This window comes from Dryobates pubescens, chromosome Z (assembly GCF_014839835.1).
Source record: "Dryobates pubescens isolate bDryPub1 chromosome Z, bDryPub1.pri, whole genome shotgun sequence".
Taxonomy (NCBI): Eukaryota; Metazoa; Chordata; class Aves; order Piciformes; family Picidae; genus Dryobates; species Dryobates pubescens.
This window is the reverse complement of record NC_071657.1, coordinates 96972317-96988970: the sequence shown is the minus strand read 5'-3', so window position 1 is coordinate 96988970 and position 16654 is coordinate 96972317. Positions and strand designations below refer to the sequence as shown.

The following is a 16654-nucleotide window of genomic DNA, read 5'->3' as shown; positions in this document are numbered from 1 at the left end:
ACATCTAAAAATATGGTATACTTAATAATTGTCCCCTACATTATTTTAGCTTCAGTGGAGTGGTCATCTGAAGGTAATGTTTTTCTCATGGGAAGCCTAGAAGGCTCTTAATAATTAAGTTGTGGTAAAGCATAATTTAATTTTCTTTGAATGTTTTCATTGTTTATATACAGATGCCACTCTTGTACTTTTGCAGTGTTTCTGATACCTGATCTGTGGTTATTGACTCTTAGAGTTAGAAATAGAAAAGATTTCTTGCAAAAGTGTTTTTAAGAGTATGTTTTAAGAGTGTATTTTTAAGTGTATGAAGAGCTACATCAGTATATCTGGTTTGTCCCCTGTGGGGATTTTTTTGTGTTATGTATGTCGTGTAATTTAGTTTGTATATAGTATCTCAAACAATAGCACATAAATTCTGACAGATAAAAGCACTGTTTTTTTCACTTACTGTTACCATTGCTTCTAATTTTCATTGCTTTTCCTAGGAGACAAATACAAGGGAAGAGAAAGAAATGAGTATGAAGGAATGGATTTTGCGATATGCTGAGCAACAGAGTGATGAAGAGAAGGATGAGTCTGTGAAAGAGACAAATGAAGAAAAGTTTGACCCAGTAAGATAGAATAACATTTAGTGGAAGTCCTTCAAAAGCGTGTATGTCCTTCACATCTGCACATGGGAGATCTCCTTCCTAAAAATCTTGGATGAAATTTCTTTTTAAAATTTTGTCCATTTTCACATGTGCAAGCTACTGAGAGGAAATGTGTTAAACTTCTCTTTTGTTAAGTAGTTTCTGTACTAAAGATGCTGAATGCATCCTGCTGAAAAGGAAAAAAATCTTGACATGCATCTCAGTGCAATTAGAAAAGTGATCATCAGATTTTGGGAGGGTTTTACAGTTATGTATGAACTTACTGTTCCTCCTTAATATAATTTCGGTGCAAAGGACAAAAAAATCTCCAGTTGTTTTTTTATGTAGTTCATTGAAAGTGACAAATGTGCAATATTCAACGTTTAATTAATAATTCTGTTTGAAATAGAATGAACAGTATGTACTCTTGGCTACCAAGCTTTCAGAAGCAAAAGAGCAAGCAAGCATCTCCAAGCAAGACAAAGACAAGCAAGGCCAGAAGGTAGCACAGGAGAAAATAAGAAGAATTCAGCAAGGTAGAGCTATGCAAATCACCTGTAATTTATTTTGTGGCCTGCATGTTTGTTAGGCAAGTCAGCGTCTGAGACTGAGCTGCTGTTCAGCAACTTTTCTGTTACCTTGTGAACTGCAGGCTTCCCTGAATCATGGGTAAAATTTTTAGAAGTCTGTAACATTTCTGGTTTTGGTTGCTTCTGGATGCTTGGTGTGAATTTACATAGTTGATCCTTTTTTAAAGAACAAGTGCTCAGCAGTTGGTGGGTGCAAGTTATATTCTCTCTCTGACAGAAATGACAGTACTAGAAGAACATCCAGTATTTAATCCAGCTATAAAAATTTCAAGCCAACAACAAAAAGAAAAGAAAAAAACTCCTTCAACTCAACCTCAAGAAACGACTTTGAATTTGAGGTTGCTTGAAAAACCTGATGGTGCTGCAAAGGAAGACAAAGGTATGTTTAGAATAGAATAGAATAAACCAGGTTGGAAGAGACCTTCGAGATCATCATGTCCAACCTATCATCCAACACCACCTAATCAACTAAACCATGCAACCAAGCATCCTGTCAAGCCTCGCCCTGAACACCCCCAGCGACGGCGACCCCACCACCTCCTCAGGCAGCCCATTCCAGTGGGCAATCACTCTCTCTGTGTAAAACTTCCTCCTAACCTCCAGCCTAAACCTCCCCTGATGCAGCTTGAGACTGTGTCCTCTTGTTCTGGTACTGGTTGCCTGGGAGAAGAGACCAACCTCTGCCTCACTACAACCTCCCTTCAGGTAGTTGTAGAGAGCAATAAGGTCACCCCTGAGTCTCCTCCTCTCCAGGCTAAGCAACCCCAGCTCCCTCAATCTCTCCTCATAGGGCTTGTGCTCCAAGCCCCTCACCAACCTTGTTGCCCTTTTCTGGACACGCTCCAGCAAGTCAACATCCTTCCAAAACTGAGGGGCCCAGAACTGGACACAGTACTCAAGGTGTGGCCTAACCAGTGCAGTGTACAGGGGCAGAATGACCTCCCTGCTCCTGCTGGCCACACTGTTCCTGATGCAGGCCAGGATGCCATTGGCCCTCCTGGCTGCCTGGGCACACTGCAGGCTCATGTTCAGCCTACCATCAACCAGCACCCCCAGGTCCCTTTCAGCCTGACTGCTCTCCAGCCACTCTGACCCCAGCCTGTAGCTCTGCATGGGGTGGTTGTGGCCAATGTGCAGAACCCAGCACTTGGATGTATTCAATCTCATGCTGTTGGACTCTGCCCATCTGTCCAGCCTGTCGAGGTCCCTCTGCAGAGCCTCTCTACCCTCCAGCAGATCAACTCCTGCCCCCAGCTTGGTGTCGTCAGCAAATTTACTGATGATGGACTCAATGCCCTCGTCCAGATCATCAATAAAGATGTTAAAGAGCATGGGGCCCAGCACTGATCCTTGGGGCACACCACTAGTGACTGGCCACCAGCTGGATGTGGCACCATTCACCACCACTCTCTGGGCTCGGCCCTCCAGCCAGTTCCTAACCCATCGCAGTGTGCTCCCATCCAAGCCATGGGCTGACAGCTTGTGCAAGCTTAAAGTTCACCCCATTTCCAGGATTAGTTACTGTTTTCTGGGTTGCATTCTGTTGCAATACGGAGTCATCAAGCACCTATGGGAAAGGCAGGTAGACTGCCTTACTGACCAAGCTGGCTTTAAAGGGTCTGTATTTGTCTTAGCAGATGATGTTCAAACCTATTTTTGCAGTACTGTCCCGTCTGTAATTTTGGTGTTTAATTCTAGGGCTAATTATGGTTTCCATTGCTGCCCTCTCATCTTTTTAAGCTGTTTTCATTATAAACCTTGTGTTATTTTTTAATCACCAAATTTTCACTAAAGTTCATAAATTTTTGCATGATCGAAGAGAACAAACAAAATATTGCAATTTATTTTCTGCTAGATTCTTTTGCAGGGAAAATGGGTATTTTTGTCATATGTCAGTACCAGTGTTTCTGCAAAACACTTCAAACAGTGCTGTTCTTCCATGAAATACATCAAAAAAAAAAAAAAGAGAAAAGCATTCTTTGATACCAAAGGAGTGTAAAATAAATTTTTGGAGGTTTAAAACGTCTTTCTGCTGTTGTAGTGAAAAAGAAAGAACCACTAGATGTACGAAATTTTGATTATAGCACTCGAAGCTGGACTGGTAAATCTCCAAAACAGTTTTTGATTGACTGGTGCAGGAAGAATTTTCCCAAGAGCCCAAATCCTTCTTTTGAAAAGGTTCCAGTTGGAAAATACTGGAAATGTAGGTATGTATTTCCTACAGACTTTACACTTTTCTTTTGGTTCATTTTAAAATAAAAATGCTGGTTGCTTCTGTCTTGTCAAGTTGATCCAGATTTCTGTGCTAGTAGTGTGTAACCCAAACTTTTGTAGTTCACCAGGGAGCTGTTTCACTTGGTATGAATTTCTGCAGAAGTCAGGCTTAGACCAGAGACTATCACAAAAATAAGATTCTGGTGAATTAGTTTTAAATGCTGTACTGCTGAATGAAAAGTTCTGAAATGTAACTGTGAGATAGATTTGGACAATTAACTTTTGGTATTTGAGGCAATGTATTAAATCACAGTTTTTAAGCATATTAATACAAAGAAAACCCCACATTTGGGCATTCTTTAAAGTGGAAATTGGGAGTTTGTATGAAAGCTCTCATAGGTTTTTAATCAAAAAAGTGTAGTATTTGCTTTTAAAATTTGTGTGTGGAGCAACTATTTGGTTATGGCATGAAGTAGAGTTTTATCATGTAAAAATAAATTAGGCATGGTGATAAATGAATAATGCTTCTTGAAGCAGACAAGTGAAAACTTGTCTTCTTGCTCAGGTTAAAAGCTACTGGCGTACAGTCTCCGAAGAATGTGAGAAATTTGACTGCTGGTCTGACTGGCATACACTTGTGAAATGGGTGTTTGCATCTCACTAGATCATTAACTGTCATTTCAATCTATGCAAAGTAGTTACAAGCACACAAATATTTAGTCCTTCCAAAAAACTACCCTTAATGGTCATCTGTATGCGTAGTGTCTGTATAAAAACTTCTGCTTTGGAGAAAATTAATATCTCTAAGAGGGAAAAAACCAATTCATAAATGTTCTACTGGCATCTACTGCTGAGAATTTCTGCTATTCAATCCCATTTTGTTTACAAAATGCTGAGTTTATTTACTTTAGTTTCTCTATTTAAATTTCAGTCTTGTATTTTAAACAAAAACATTAATGAGTGTGTTATTTATGGGTAACAAAAATAAAGAGAAATGCCTGTATGAATTTGTCTTTAAGGGTCAGGATTGCCAAATCATCAGATGATGTAATGACAATGTGTCCTACAATTGTAACAGAAGACAGTATGCAGGCACAGCATCTAGCTGCTACTTTGGCACTCTATCATTTAACCAAAGGACAAGTAAGATTTTTTCACCAATATTACTGCTTTTATCCTGGAATCTGCCTCTCCACTTATTTGTTGTAGTCATATGTAGTTAAATTCTAAAAATAGTTTGATGAAATGTTTCCCATTGAAGTCTTTGCTCCCATTATATGCTTACTTGCTTTTATCTGCAATCATGTGTAAGTGCTGCAGCACACAAGGAGGAAACTTTTTTACAGAAACTAAGGCTTTTTTGAGTCTTGTAAAGAATGCAAGCCAGTTGAAAAGAATTGTGTTGTTGATGTTTATATTACTGTTTTCATAGTTGCCTTATTTAGAAAAAGCTTCCTATTTCATGTTTTATCTTACCTTTTGCCAGTCAAGTTAATTTACACAAAATATTAATGCTACTACTAAGCAGCATATAAAATAACTTTCTCCTGGGGTTTTTTGGTTTTCTTTCTGGTTTTATCTTTTCCCCTGTAGTCAGTTCATCAGCTACTGCCTCCTACCTACCGAGATGTCTGGCTGGAGTGGAGAGATATTGAAAAGAAAAAGGAAGAAGAAAACAAAATTGAAACCAACAAACCTCGTGATAACTTCATTGCTAGATTATTAAACAAACTTAAACAACAACAACACCTACAGTCCAAAAACCAGCCGAAAGTATCTGAGGGTCCTGAAGATTCCTGGGAAAACTTAGTTTCCGATGAAGACTTCAGCAATCTTTCCCTGGAGACCTCAGACACAGATAATTTGGAACCTTCAAGGAGTTTGTTCAAAAAGCTTCGAAATTCCTCCAGATACCAGAGGCTTCTGAAAGAGAGACAGGAGTTACCTGTGTTTAAGCACAGATACTCAATCGTAGAAACTCTGAAAAAACATAGAGTAGTTGTTGTGGCTGGTGAAACAGGCAGCGGGAAGAGTACCCAGGTGCCTCATTTCTTGTTAGAAGACTTGTTGCTAGATGAAGGATCAAAGAAATGTAATATTGTTTGCACACAACCTCGAAGAATTTCAGCAGTAAGTCTAGCAACCAGGGTTTGTGAAGAGCTAGGCTGTGATTCGGGACCAGGAGGAAAAGTAAGCTGTGTCTCAATTAATTTTTCTATTCTTGATCATTTACAGGGGGCTGGACTGTTAGTACAAAGTGAAAACATTCTGTGTTAACAACCAAATACTGTGTTAGTTTCCCTGGGAAAGGGATTCTTGCTTTGTCAATGTTTTCTTTCCAAATTGTTACCTGTGAACCTCTAGGTATCTATATGTGATTTCTGACATGTTTCGAGAATGTTGAGAGCAGGAGTGTTTCATAATGGAAGTGGTCATGTATTGGAGTAAATTGCCCAGAGTCTGTGACATTTCTATCATTAGGGATGCAGAACTCCCTTGAGTAAGGCTCTGAGCAATTCTGTATGGCTTTGAGTGAGACCATGCTCTGAGAGAGGCCTCTTCCAAGTTTTTCCTGTGTGAAAAAAACAATGTATCTTTTCAGGTAGTTTATTTGTGCAAAAATATTTTTTGCTAAAGGAGTGAAGAACTTTTAAAGGAACACTGAGTTTACCAGCTCTTTGTGACTTTGGAAAATCTTAGCTGTAGACTTAGGTGCGCTTTTCCTCTTAACAGGTGAATGTGTGTATGAAAAGTGTGGCAGTCACTCATCACACTATTTAATTAGCAGCTTAGACAATATCTGCATCTAACAAGGCTTAGATTTCACTTCGTTTTGAAATATCTCTAGGTTTTAAGTTATTCCCATATTTTTAATTGTTTTGTTTTGTTTTTAAGAATTCTCTGTGTGGCTATCAAATTCGTATGGAATCAAGAACTGGGGAAGCCACCAGACTGCTGTACTGTACAACAGGTGTCCTGCTTCGGAAACTTCAAGAAGATGGTCTTCTTTCCAGTATCACTCATGTTATTGTAGATGAGGTTGTCAGCTCTTGCTGTTCTGCAGCAACTACTATTTTTCTTGGTCTTAGCTTGTACTAAAGCCTTACTATAGATATGTTTTTCTAATTCTAGGTACATGAAAGAAGTGTCCAGTCTGATTTCTTGCTAGTTATTCTGAAGGAGATCTTGCATAAGCGTTCAGACATGCATCTGATTTTAATGAGTGCTACTGTAGACAGCGAAAAGTTTTCAAGCTATTTCTCACACTGTCCTATTTTAAGGATCTCAGGAAGAAGTTATCCTGTTGAGGTATGTTTCTTTGATGATGTAAAGTGGTTTGTATCCATGTATGTACAGTGTTTGCCTGGTTATTGTCTGTAGGAAATACTTCTATATGTTTTATCTTAAATGTATGTTTCAAAGACTAGCAACCCTTTTACTTTTTCAGAATATAAAATAGCTTCAGCATTTTGAAATGTAAGGTTGTACAGTTTTCTGATGTTATTGATTAAAATCAGACCTTGAGTGACACTTTTGAATTTTTCTCTGTTCAACCTAGGTAGAAAAGAAAGCATTAAAGAATTCCCTCCACCACCCTGCATGCAGCTTTGCTATTACTCTTATATATCTTATGTGTGTCATATAGTCTGTGGTGAGGTTATGTTAGTGATCATGTTGAGAGGCTCATTAATGAACTCGTAGCAGCTCTAAGCGTACATGTTGTTTAAGGGAGATTAAATTGAAATTTGCAGGATCAAAACATTGAAAAAGAAAGGCATGCAATTTTGTAAGTAAGCTTTAAAAAATTAAAAAGGTGCTGATTTGGTTTTTAATATGCTTTGCATTTGTTCTGTGAATATTTACTTAAAAGATTTTCCATGTTGAAGATGTAATTGAAGCAACTGGCTATGTTCTGGAGAAAGACTCAGAATATTGTCAGAAGTTTGTGGAGGAGGAGGAGGAAGTAACAATAACTGTTAGTGGCAAAGGAGGGGACACTACAAAGTATCAGGTAAAGCAGGTACTTTTGGTTTGGCTTGGAAATGTTTGTGTTTTAGTTCCTCTTAAGTGTGATTGGATTGTATAATATCAAATATTCTTTCCATTTATAAAACAGAGACACAATGGCATTCCTGCAATGGAAACAAAATACTTTTTAACACTGCACCCTTGTGCTTGTCTCTCCACCTCCTTTCTAGAGCCTGATTTTCCTATAACTGGCAATGACTTCTCTTGCACAGATCCCCAGCTGTAGATTTATAAATAGCAACAAGGGAAAGCATTTTAAGTTTTTTATCCCAATGGATTCTCTTAAGTAGTAAACCTAAGAAAAGAAAATGCAAGGCCATATCCTTCTTGCCTGAGAAACCCCTAAGATCCTTCAACTTGACATACCAAGTGAGGTGATTTACATGAGATTATTGTGTAGAGACAGGCTATGCTTAATCCTTTAGGTACTCTGAAGTGACCGCTGTATGTGCTTGTGGGTCAAAATTCTTGAGGGAGAGAGTGTGTGAATGCCACATGACTTTAGACAACTAGACTGCATGTAGGTAACTGCTCTGACTTACTTCCTCAAAATCTCTGCAGGACCACTGAGCTTTGTGTGATCAAACACTAATTCATGTTTAAAAAAAACCAGGCTGTCGTGTGCTCTGCTAATTGCTTTTCCTAGAGTGGTAGGTACCTCTTACATCAAAACAGCATGTTCTAGGTGAAGCCCAAGTGCTCTCCTGAGTGCTCATCCATCTTTTGCTGTTTATTTCTGTTGAGCCTTCAAGTACAGAAGGATATGTGGTGGAAAGCTTAAGTGCATTAACAACAAAATAGAATAGAATAAAATTAATCAGGTTGGAAAAGACCTTTGAGATCATAGAGTCCAACTTATCATCCAACACCATCTAATCAACTAAACTATGGCACCAAGCACCCCATCGAGTCTCTTCATAAACACCTCCAGTGATGGTGACTCCACCACCTCCCTGGGCAGCCCATTCCAATGGCCAATCACTCTTTCTGTGAAGAACTTCTTCCTAACATCCAGCCTAAACCTCCCCTGGTGCAGCTTGAGACTGTGTCCTCTTGTTCTGGTACTGGCCACCTGGGAGAAGAGACCAACCCCCACCTGGCTACAACCTCCCTTCAGGTAGTTGTAGACAGCAATAAGGTCTCCTCTGAGCCTCCTCTTCTCCAGGCAAAGCAACCCCAGCTCCCTCAGCCTCTCCTCATAGGGCTTTATAGTACTGCCACAGAAGTCTTATGCTGAGTATTTACCTGTAATATGTTTATAAAGAACACAAATCTCTGTATGATCTGTTTAACTCTTTTCTCCTGCTCCTAAACACTGCAGGAGTTGCCATCTAATTCACTGAGAACTTCCATTTCAACCATTGGTTGAGATGGGTGAGGTGAAGAAGAGGAGAAAGGAGAGATTTGTTTCTTGTACCCCAAAACAGGAGCTTTGAAAGAAGACTAGCCTCCCTGTTATCCCAGATGTGGACCTCAGAACTGTTTGTGTTTCTAAAGCATAGTAGTGTTTCTTGCAGATTCAAATTTTCACTGGTTTTGTTTTATTTGAAATCTGGGCTGTCCTTGAACACTAGTAGATAGCCATCTGCATATAGGTGTGATTTCATGGAACTCACACTGATTTTGGTGGCAAGTTAGTCAATTACACAGAGATTGACATAAAAGACGTTTTAAGAGACCTAAGTTCAGTAGACCTTTTGCTCTCTTACCTTATTCTAAAATACTTAAAATGACTCTTTTTTTTCCCTGATCTTATTTTTAGGAGTATGTCCCAGTCCATTCTGGATCTGGTACCAGTTTGGCTCCTTATTACGCAAGGTACAGCAGCCGTACACAGCAAGCTATCTTCTATATGAACCCTTACAAGATCAACCTTGAACTTATTTTGGAGTTGCTTGCATATTTAGGTATAATCTATTTTTGCAGTAGTATGTATATTTGGGGCTGTCCTTTGGGCTCATTTTCCAGTGCATTCTGCTGATAATGAAGTACTTCATTCTTATGTAAAACATCCTCAAAAGCATTTACCCAGAACTGGTTCCTGTTCTCAAATAAAACTGTTCACACATACATGTTTGTTTTAACTGTGTGTCTGTACTGAAACTTCTCCAGATAGGAGTCCCCAGTTCAAGAACATCGAGGGTGCTGTACTGATCTTTTTACCAGGCCTTGCCCATATCCAACAGCTGTATGATCTCATTTCAACTGATAGAAGATTTAACTTGCGTGACAGGTAATTCAGGTCATTTCTGTAAGGTTAAAAGTTAATAGTTTACCTTGATGAATATGTTTGTATGAATTTTAAGGTTGCTATGCTTGAAACCAAGCTATACTTATGAACTGTATGTGTTACAAATGTACTTCCATTATCAAAATATTATACAAGAAAAAAATGACAGGTGCTTAGGAATGGTACAGTAACAACATCTGTTGTGTTTTGATGTTCTTCTTTAGATAAGCTACTTAATCACAAAGCCCTTGACTACTTTTCCATTTCTTAGGTTATGGACACTGCCATATCTGGGAGACACTTTTCTGTCTCTCACTGTTCACATGGAAGTCACTTCATGCTAAAAAGAGATGCAGAGACAGCAATCTAAAAAAATAAGTGGCATTGGATAGTTTTGAAGTTTATTTGGGGGGTATCTAGAAGTTAGCAATATAATGACATAAAAAGAACTTTGCAGTCAAATTCTAAGCACTTGTAAATGGACTGACATACCAGGGTCTAGAAGAGAAAGAAAGTGCACACCCCTTTGCCTTTCTCTGAAGGCCTTTCTTACTCAGGCTAAAAGTTGCATGTGTTTATAGGTCTGTGCAAAGTTTCAATAATGGTCCTTTTCTTGAAAAATCGATGTAAAGAACTCATGTTTATGGACAAGGGGCAGCAGATATAAACCAGAACACAGGTTCCACTTGAACTTAAGCAAAACAATTTCTTTCCTTTAATGGCGATGAGGCACTGAAACAGGCTGCTCATAGAAGTTGTGGAGTCTCCTTCTCTGGGGAACCTCAAACCCCACATCAATGTATTCCTGTGCAATCTAATCTAGGTCTACCTGCATTAGCAGTGAGGGTGGACTACACAATCTACAGAGGTCCCTTCCAACCCCAACCCTTCTGTGATTCCGGAACACCTGTTCCCTTTTTTCCTAGCCCATTGGTGTAAATTAACCTAGAGTTCTGTAGTAGTAGTATTTTTCCTGCATTATTATGATATAGGAGAACATCCCTATGAAGCAATGGCATTATCTTTTCTTGATGCTGTAATAAAACACTGAAGCAGACTTTGGTACCTAATTGTACCAAGTTTTACTCCTTCAAGTTTCTATACTAGTTGCCTTCTCCAAACTATTGTCGTCAGTCAAGTTGGGTTTTGGGGGTTTGTTTTTCTTTTTTTTTCCATTACTGTATCCTAATTTGGTAAGTGTATATTGATTAGTGTAATTTCTTGGTCTAGGCACAGGCTGATAGCATTGCATTCTGTTCTTTCAACTCAAGATCAAGCAGCTGCATTTGCAATACCTCCTCTTGGTGTCAGAAAGGTATGATATCTGTAAGAAGGCAAAGTTCACCATTTAAAGGGGAAGATTCCTGTGGGTGTATCTCTGAATTCCCTTAAAATCAAGTCCTACACAACAACCAGTTGTTTATGGAATTCTATCACAACAAAAGTAAAAGGTTTTTTTTTGTGGGATAGCAACGTGCCCTTGTGGCCCAGAGGGCCAGTGGTATCCTGGGGTGCATCAAGAGTATGTCCAGCAGGTCTAGGGAGGTTCTTCTCCCTCTACTCTGCCCTGGTGAGACCACACCTGCAATACTGTGTCCAGTTTTGGGCTCCCCAATTCAAGAGAGACAAGGATCTGCTGGAGACAATCCAACAGAGAAACACAAGGATGATTAGGAGACTTGAGCATGTGCCCTATGAAGAGAGACTGAGTGATCTGGGGCAGTTTATTCTTGAGAAGACTGAGAGCGGTTCTCATCAATGTCTATAAATATCTGAGGGGTGGGCTAATCTCTTTTCAGTGATGCACAGTAATAAGACAAGGAACAATGGATACGAACTTGAACATAGGAGATTTCACCTCAACATGAGGAGAAAGATCTTTACAGTGAGAGTGACAGAGCATTGGAGCAGGCTGCCCAGAGAGGTTATGGAGTCTTCTCTGGAGACTTTTCAAAACCCACCTGGATGCATTCCTGTGCGGACTATGCTAGGTGATCCTGTTTCTGCCAGGGGGGTTGGACTCAATGATCTTTGGAGGTCCCTTCTAACCTCTAATGTACTGTGATTCTGTGGTTGTAATCTGATAGTCTGTGAAAAGCCTGACAGTAATCACATGAATTTTAAACCTAGTATTTTTTGAAGGGCCTCTTTAATTGTTGCTTTCCTTTTATTTTGCTATTGTTAAACCATAACTGTAGCTAGAGAAATAGTCTTTTACTTACTTCTGAACTATTTGTTAATTAAAGTTAGCCAGTTTTGGCAGGTTCTATCTAGTAATTTTGATGGATCATAAAACAAAGAGTAAATGTGAAATTCTCAGTTAACTTGACTCCTTAGTAATTGGGGAAGATTAAACCATTTTCCAAGTCATGTAGCTTTTAATTCTTTGTCAGATTGTTTAAGGAAATGTTTCTGGGTAAAAAAAAACCACAAACTCACCACCTTTAATCTAAACTTACTCTATAATATTGATTAAATGGATGAAAACTATAAGACAGATGTTCCATAATTTTTATTTATGTTGCTTCATTTCAGATTGTCCTGGCCACCAATATAGCAGAGACAGGTATTACAATACCAGATGTTGTCTTTGTAATTGATACTGGGAGAACAAAAGAAAATAGGTGAGAGTTTGATTTTCATCAGTCATATTGTTATTATTGTACATATTTGGAGCTTAGTACCGCAAGAATTTTGTGTTCTTACTGAACTACAGTTCTGGACAAGAATATTGGTAAGCTTATTGAACAGCTTGCAGTTTAGGTACAAGTTTAGGATGAATCTTTGGATTTTCAAATAGTGTGAAGGTCAAGGGGAGTTCTTCATAGCTCTAGAAAGTAGTGATTAAGTACTGGTTTAAAACTAAAGTAGCTTTTTTTTAATACAGCCTCAATTTTAGAAGCTATGTTTTGACTGTTTTAAATTTGAAAAGCCCTATGGAGTGTGTTAGAACAGTTCTTAATTGCCAGTGATATGAAATAATACAATAACTCTTTAATTTTCCTATTTTTAACCTTTTCATTTAAGACTTGTGCCCAAAGTTCAGTAACATAGTTTCCCCCAGGTATGCTTAGTTTCTGAAACTGGAGTGTTTTCAATTGAATACTGTTTAGATATTATCAATATGCTGGTATTTAAGTTAAGTATGCATTAAAACTCTAACTCTGAAATCTGAATGGGCACTTGCTTTCTGATTTTTAAGGTATCATGAAAGTAGTCAGATGAGTTCTCTGGAGGAGACCTTTGTGAGTAAAGCTAGTGCTCTGCAGCGACAAGGAAGAGCGGGGCGTGTTAGAGATGGATTCTGCTTCCGAATGTATACAAGAGAAAGGTACTGTAAACTTGGTTAGGAAGATTGGGTAAATCTCATCAGTATTTTTGTCCTTTTTTTCCTGTGCTAAAACCAGAAGTCTTGTTGAAATTCCCTTTAGTTTCTGTAAACTGGAAAGATTTTGAAACTATTTTTTTAAACCATAATTCGAACATCATGTTAATAAGTCTTAACAATAGTCTGGTTAATGATTTTCTTTACAGTTTATTTTATTCTTAGCATACTCTATAATCTGTTTTGGAAAAAAATAATCATGAAGTGCAGCACCAATGAAGTGTAGAAGACCGGTGTTTGATAACATCTACTGCCCCACAAGCCTAACTTCCCGAACTTTGAACTTTTTTTTTTTAATGAGACAAATCTGTAGGTTTCTGAGGTGATGTCTCTCTATATAAGAGATGGGGAAGATATCAAATTATGCACTGCAGAATTAGTTTCTGCTGCTGCAGTGGAATAACCTTTTTGCTACTTGTTTGGAAGTCTGGAGCAACTTACCGCTTGAGAAACGGTTAGACATAACTAGTGAAATGTGCATTTTAGCCACGTGCAAGACTTTCAGTTTGAAAGCTATACATTTTTAAGGTTATTTTTTTAAATTGAGGTCGTGCTGCCTTCTCTTTCAATAGAACTTTTGCTTTCCACATGCCTTAGTTCAAAGGACAGAGTGCCGTTCTTAACAAAGAATAGAACAGAATAGAACAAACCAGGTTGGAAGAGACCTTCAAGGTCATCATGTCCAACCTATCATCCAACACCACCTAATCAACTAAACCATGGCACCAAGCATCCTGTCAAGCCTCGCCCTGAACACCCCCAGCGACGGCGACCCCACCACCTCCTCAGGCAGCCCATTCCAGTGGGCAATCACTCTCTCTGTGTAAAACTTCCTCCTAACCTCCAGCCTAAACCTCCCCTGACGCAGCCTGAGACTGTGTCCTCTTGTTCTGGTACTGGTTGCCTGGGAGAAGAGACCAACCTCTGCCTCACTACAACCTCCTTTCAGGTAGTTGTAGAGAGCAATAAGGTCACCCCTGAGTCTCCTCTTCTCCAGGCTAAGCAACCCCAGCTCCCTCAGTCTCTCCTCATAGGGCTTATGCTCCAAGCCCCTCACCAACCTTGTTGCCCTTCTTGCCTTACCCCTCAGAGCAATGTCCACAAAGAATGAGCATGCGAAATCTGAGTTGTTTGAATTCAAAAGTTAAACTGAATATTTGTCTTTTGATGGTTTTGTGATGTTGCAGGTTTGAAAGTTTCATGGAATATTCTGTGCCAGAAATACTGCGTGTGCCTTTGGAGGAATTATGCCTTCATGTTATGGTATGATTTTGGTTTTAGAATTACTGACTCTTCTGGTAAAAATATTACATATGCCTTTGGAGGAATTATACCTTTATACTACCATGTGGTCTTGGAGTTACTGACCTTTTTATCTAAAAATGTTTGCTAGGACAGCCCTAATCCAATGCAGTTAGTGGGTCTTCTCCCACCAGAGCATGAGGGAACCCAGTATCTATGTGTTGGAAAATGCAGAACATGCTGCTGAGTGAGAACACCATACTATACTATTTCAGCTTACCTCAGAGTGACAAATCAAACTTAATTAAATACCCTTCAAACTTATTTCTGCAATTCCATTCCCTCTCTCCATCATGAGTGAGTAGGATATACATGGGAAAAACAGCAGCCTGGCAAAATAGTGCCAGGTTGAGCCGCATCTTGTCAAGCCTGAGAGTCTCCTGCTTGTCTGTGACCACTGGTAATAAACTTCTCTGGTTGGTGGTTCTCCCATATGAAGTCCTTCTTAATAGCAGCTGTGTTAACCTAACATGGGGCATGTCTGTGTTCTGGGAGCCAAGAAGCTGGTTTAGAGGGGAGGGAATGCGGGCTTTTGATTGCAAGAATGGCTTTCCCGTTTCCTCTGTAGCCACCACAAAAGTTTGTTGCCATTTTTTCGTTGAAATATGTGCCTGTTTACTCCACAGAAATGCAATCTTGGCTCTCCTGAAGATTTCCTTTCCAGAGCCTTAGACCCACCACAGCAGCAAGTAATTGGTAATGCAATGAACCTGTTGAGGAAGATTGGGGCTTGTCTGTTAAACGAGCCCAAGCTGACTCCATTGGGCCAGCACCTTGCAGCCCTTCCTGTCAATGTAAAAATTGGCAAAATGCTTATATTTGGTGCTATATTTGGCTGCTTGGATCCCGTGGTGAGTTAAAAAAAACAAACATTTTTGGAAAGCAGAAATGGTTAACTCTTTACAATTAGTTAGGTTTCTTGAAGCATGGTTTGGTTTTTTTGGAAGGATGATGCAAGAAGTTAAAATACATATTTTAAGGTAAGGGTACCTAGATGTCATGGAAAGGAACGTTCTGTGCTCTTCACAACTGGGCTCAGGGATCTTAAAGGTCTTATCCAACTTAAGTGATTCTATGATTCTAAACTCTTAATACTTTTCACAAGGGGATAGTCACACTTAATCTCTAGATCTGTCTGTTACTATCCCAGGGAATGTGGTACTTAAAGAAAAAGCCCTTCTTTGTGTAGGTTGGGCCAATCTAGATTACTTCACAGTTTATGGGCCAATAATCTGCTGATGTTAAGTTATTGCAGATTAATTGATGTGGTATCTTACTATATGAAAACTGGCAGAGTTTATACTTTCAGCTTTGCTATTTAATTTACTGCAATTTAGGAGAAAGCATGAGTATGTTAGTTGTTGAAAATTAAGCTAAAATGCCTTATTCTCTCAATATCTGCTGTTAATGTGGTATAATCTAAAGCAGTTGTTTAATCTGATCTTCAGTGTGTCATACCAGGTAATGCTCTGTCAGTTGACAATTTCTTATGAGTTTTCAGGTTTGTGGGGTTTTTTTTAAATCAGTATATATAAGACATCATTAATCTAACTCTATGTAGGAAACTTCTGTGGTGAGAAGTCTCCCTTGAGGCTTAGTAGAAGTTAAATTATGATTAGATATTAGTGTTAACTAGTATTTTTTTTATGATAAACCTGTAATTGTCTAATAAAATGTGTGCTTTACTTACTTCAGGCAACTCTGGCTGCAGTTATGACAGAAAAATCCCCATTTACTACACCAATTGGTCGAAAAGATGAAGCAGATCTTGCGAAGTCATCACTGGCCATGGCAGTTTCAGACCATATAACAATCTACAATGCTTATTTGGGGTAATTGATTATTCTCCTGCACTTACAGCTAGATGTTGATAATACCTAAGAAATGTTGTTCTGAAAAGAATCATTGTGTCTGCTCTTGAATTGTTTGCACCTGAATCTTTTCAGAACAGCAATAGATTGCAAAGTATTCTAACATAGTATAGCTTGCTTAGTAGCTTATCCTTTTAGCTATGCACATATACAGAGGTGTACTGCATCTGTTTATCCTTATGTCTAAAGTAGATTGTTTGCTGTTTGGGATATGCTAACCCAAATATTTTGTATAATAAATACACTTGTACTTTCTCAAATACAACTACATGCATATTTTTTCTTAGGTGTGTTTTTTTGGGACTGGATGATAATATCCTGAGTTTTGTTTCAACTGTCAGACAGAAGTGTGCAACTTTTGAGATGAAATTGACATGTATATTTTTGTTAGTATCTACTGAATT

The 16654-nt window shown here is 38.8% G+C and overlaps 1 protein-coding gene across 1 annotated transcript in view; it reads left to right on the top strand.

Annotated features, from left to right (window-relative positions):
* The window catches only part of DHX29 (DExH-box helicase 29), a 29459-nt gene that overhangs the window by 5859 nt on the left and 6946 nt on the right, over positions 1 to 16654 (top strand). The window contains exons 6-22 of the mRNA XM_009896613.2: positions 486 to 611; positions 1039 to 1165; positions 1437 to 1598; positions 3261 to 3426; positions 4453 to 4576; positions 5027 to 5623; positions 6329 to 6472; positions 6566 to 6742; positions 7305 to 7445; positions 9225 to 9369; positions 9575 to 9695; positions 10923 to 11007; positions 12228 to 12316; positions 12895 to 13023; positions 14265 to 14340; positions 15006 to 15230; positions 16075 to 16211. Coding sequence (XP_009894915.2) covers positions 486 to 611; positions 1039 to 1165; positions 1437 to 1598; positions 3261 to 3426; positions 4453 to 4576; positions 5027 to 5623; positions 6329 to 6472; positions 6566 to 6742; positions 7305 to 7445; positions 9225 to 9369; positions 9575 to 9695; positions 10923 to 11007; positions 12228 to 12316; positions 12895 to 13023; positions 14265 to 14340; positions 15006 to 15230; positions 16075 to 16211 — 2771 coding nt within the window. The remainder of the gene's footprint in view (positions 1 to 485; positions 612 to 1038; positions 1166 to 1436; positions 1599 to 3260; positions 3427 to 4452; positions 4577 to 5026; positions 5624 to 6328; positions 6473 to 6565; positions 6743 to 7304; positions 7446 to 9224; positions 9370 to 9574; positions 9696 to 10922; positions 11008 to 12227; positions 12317 to 12894; positions 13024 to 14264; positions 14341 to 15005; positions 15231 to 16074; positions 16212 to 16654) is intronic.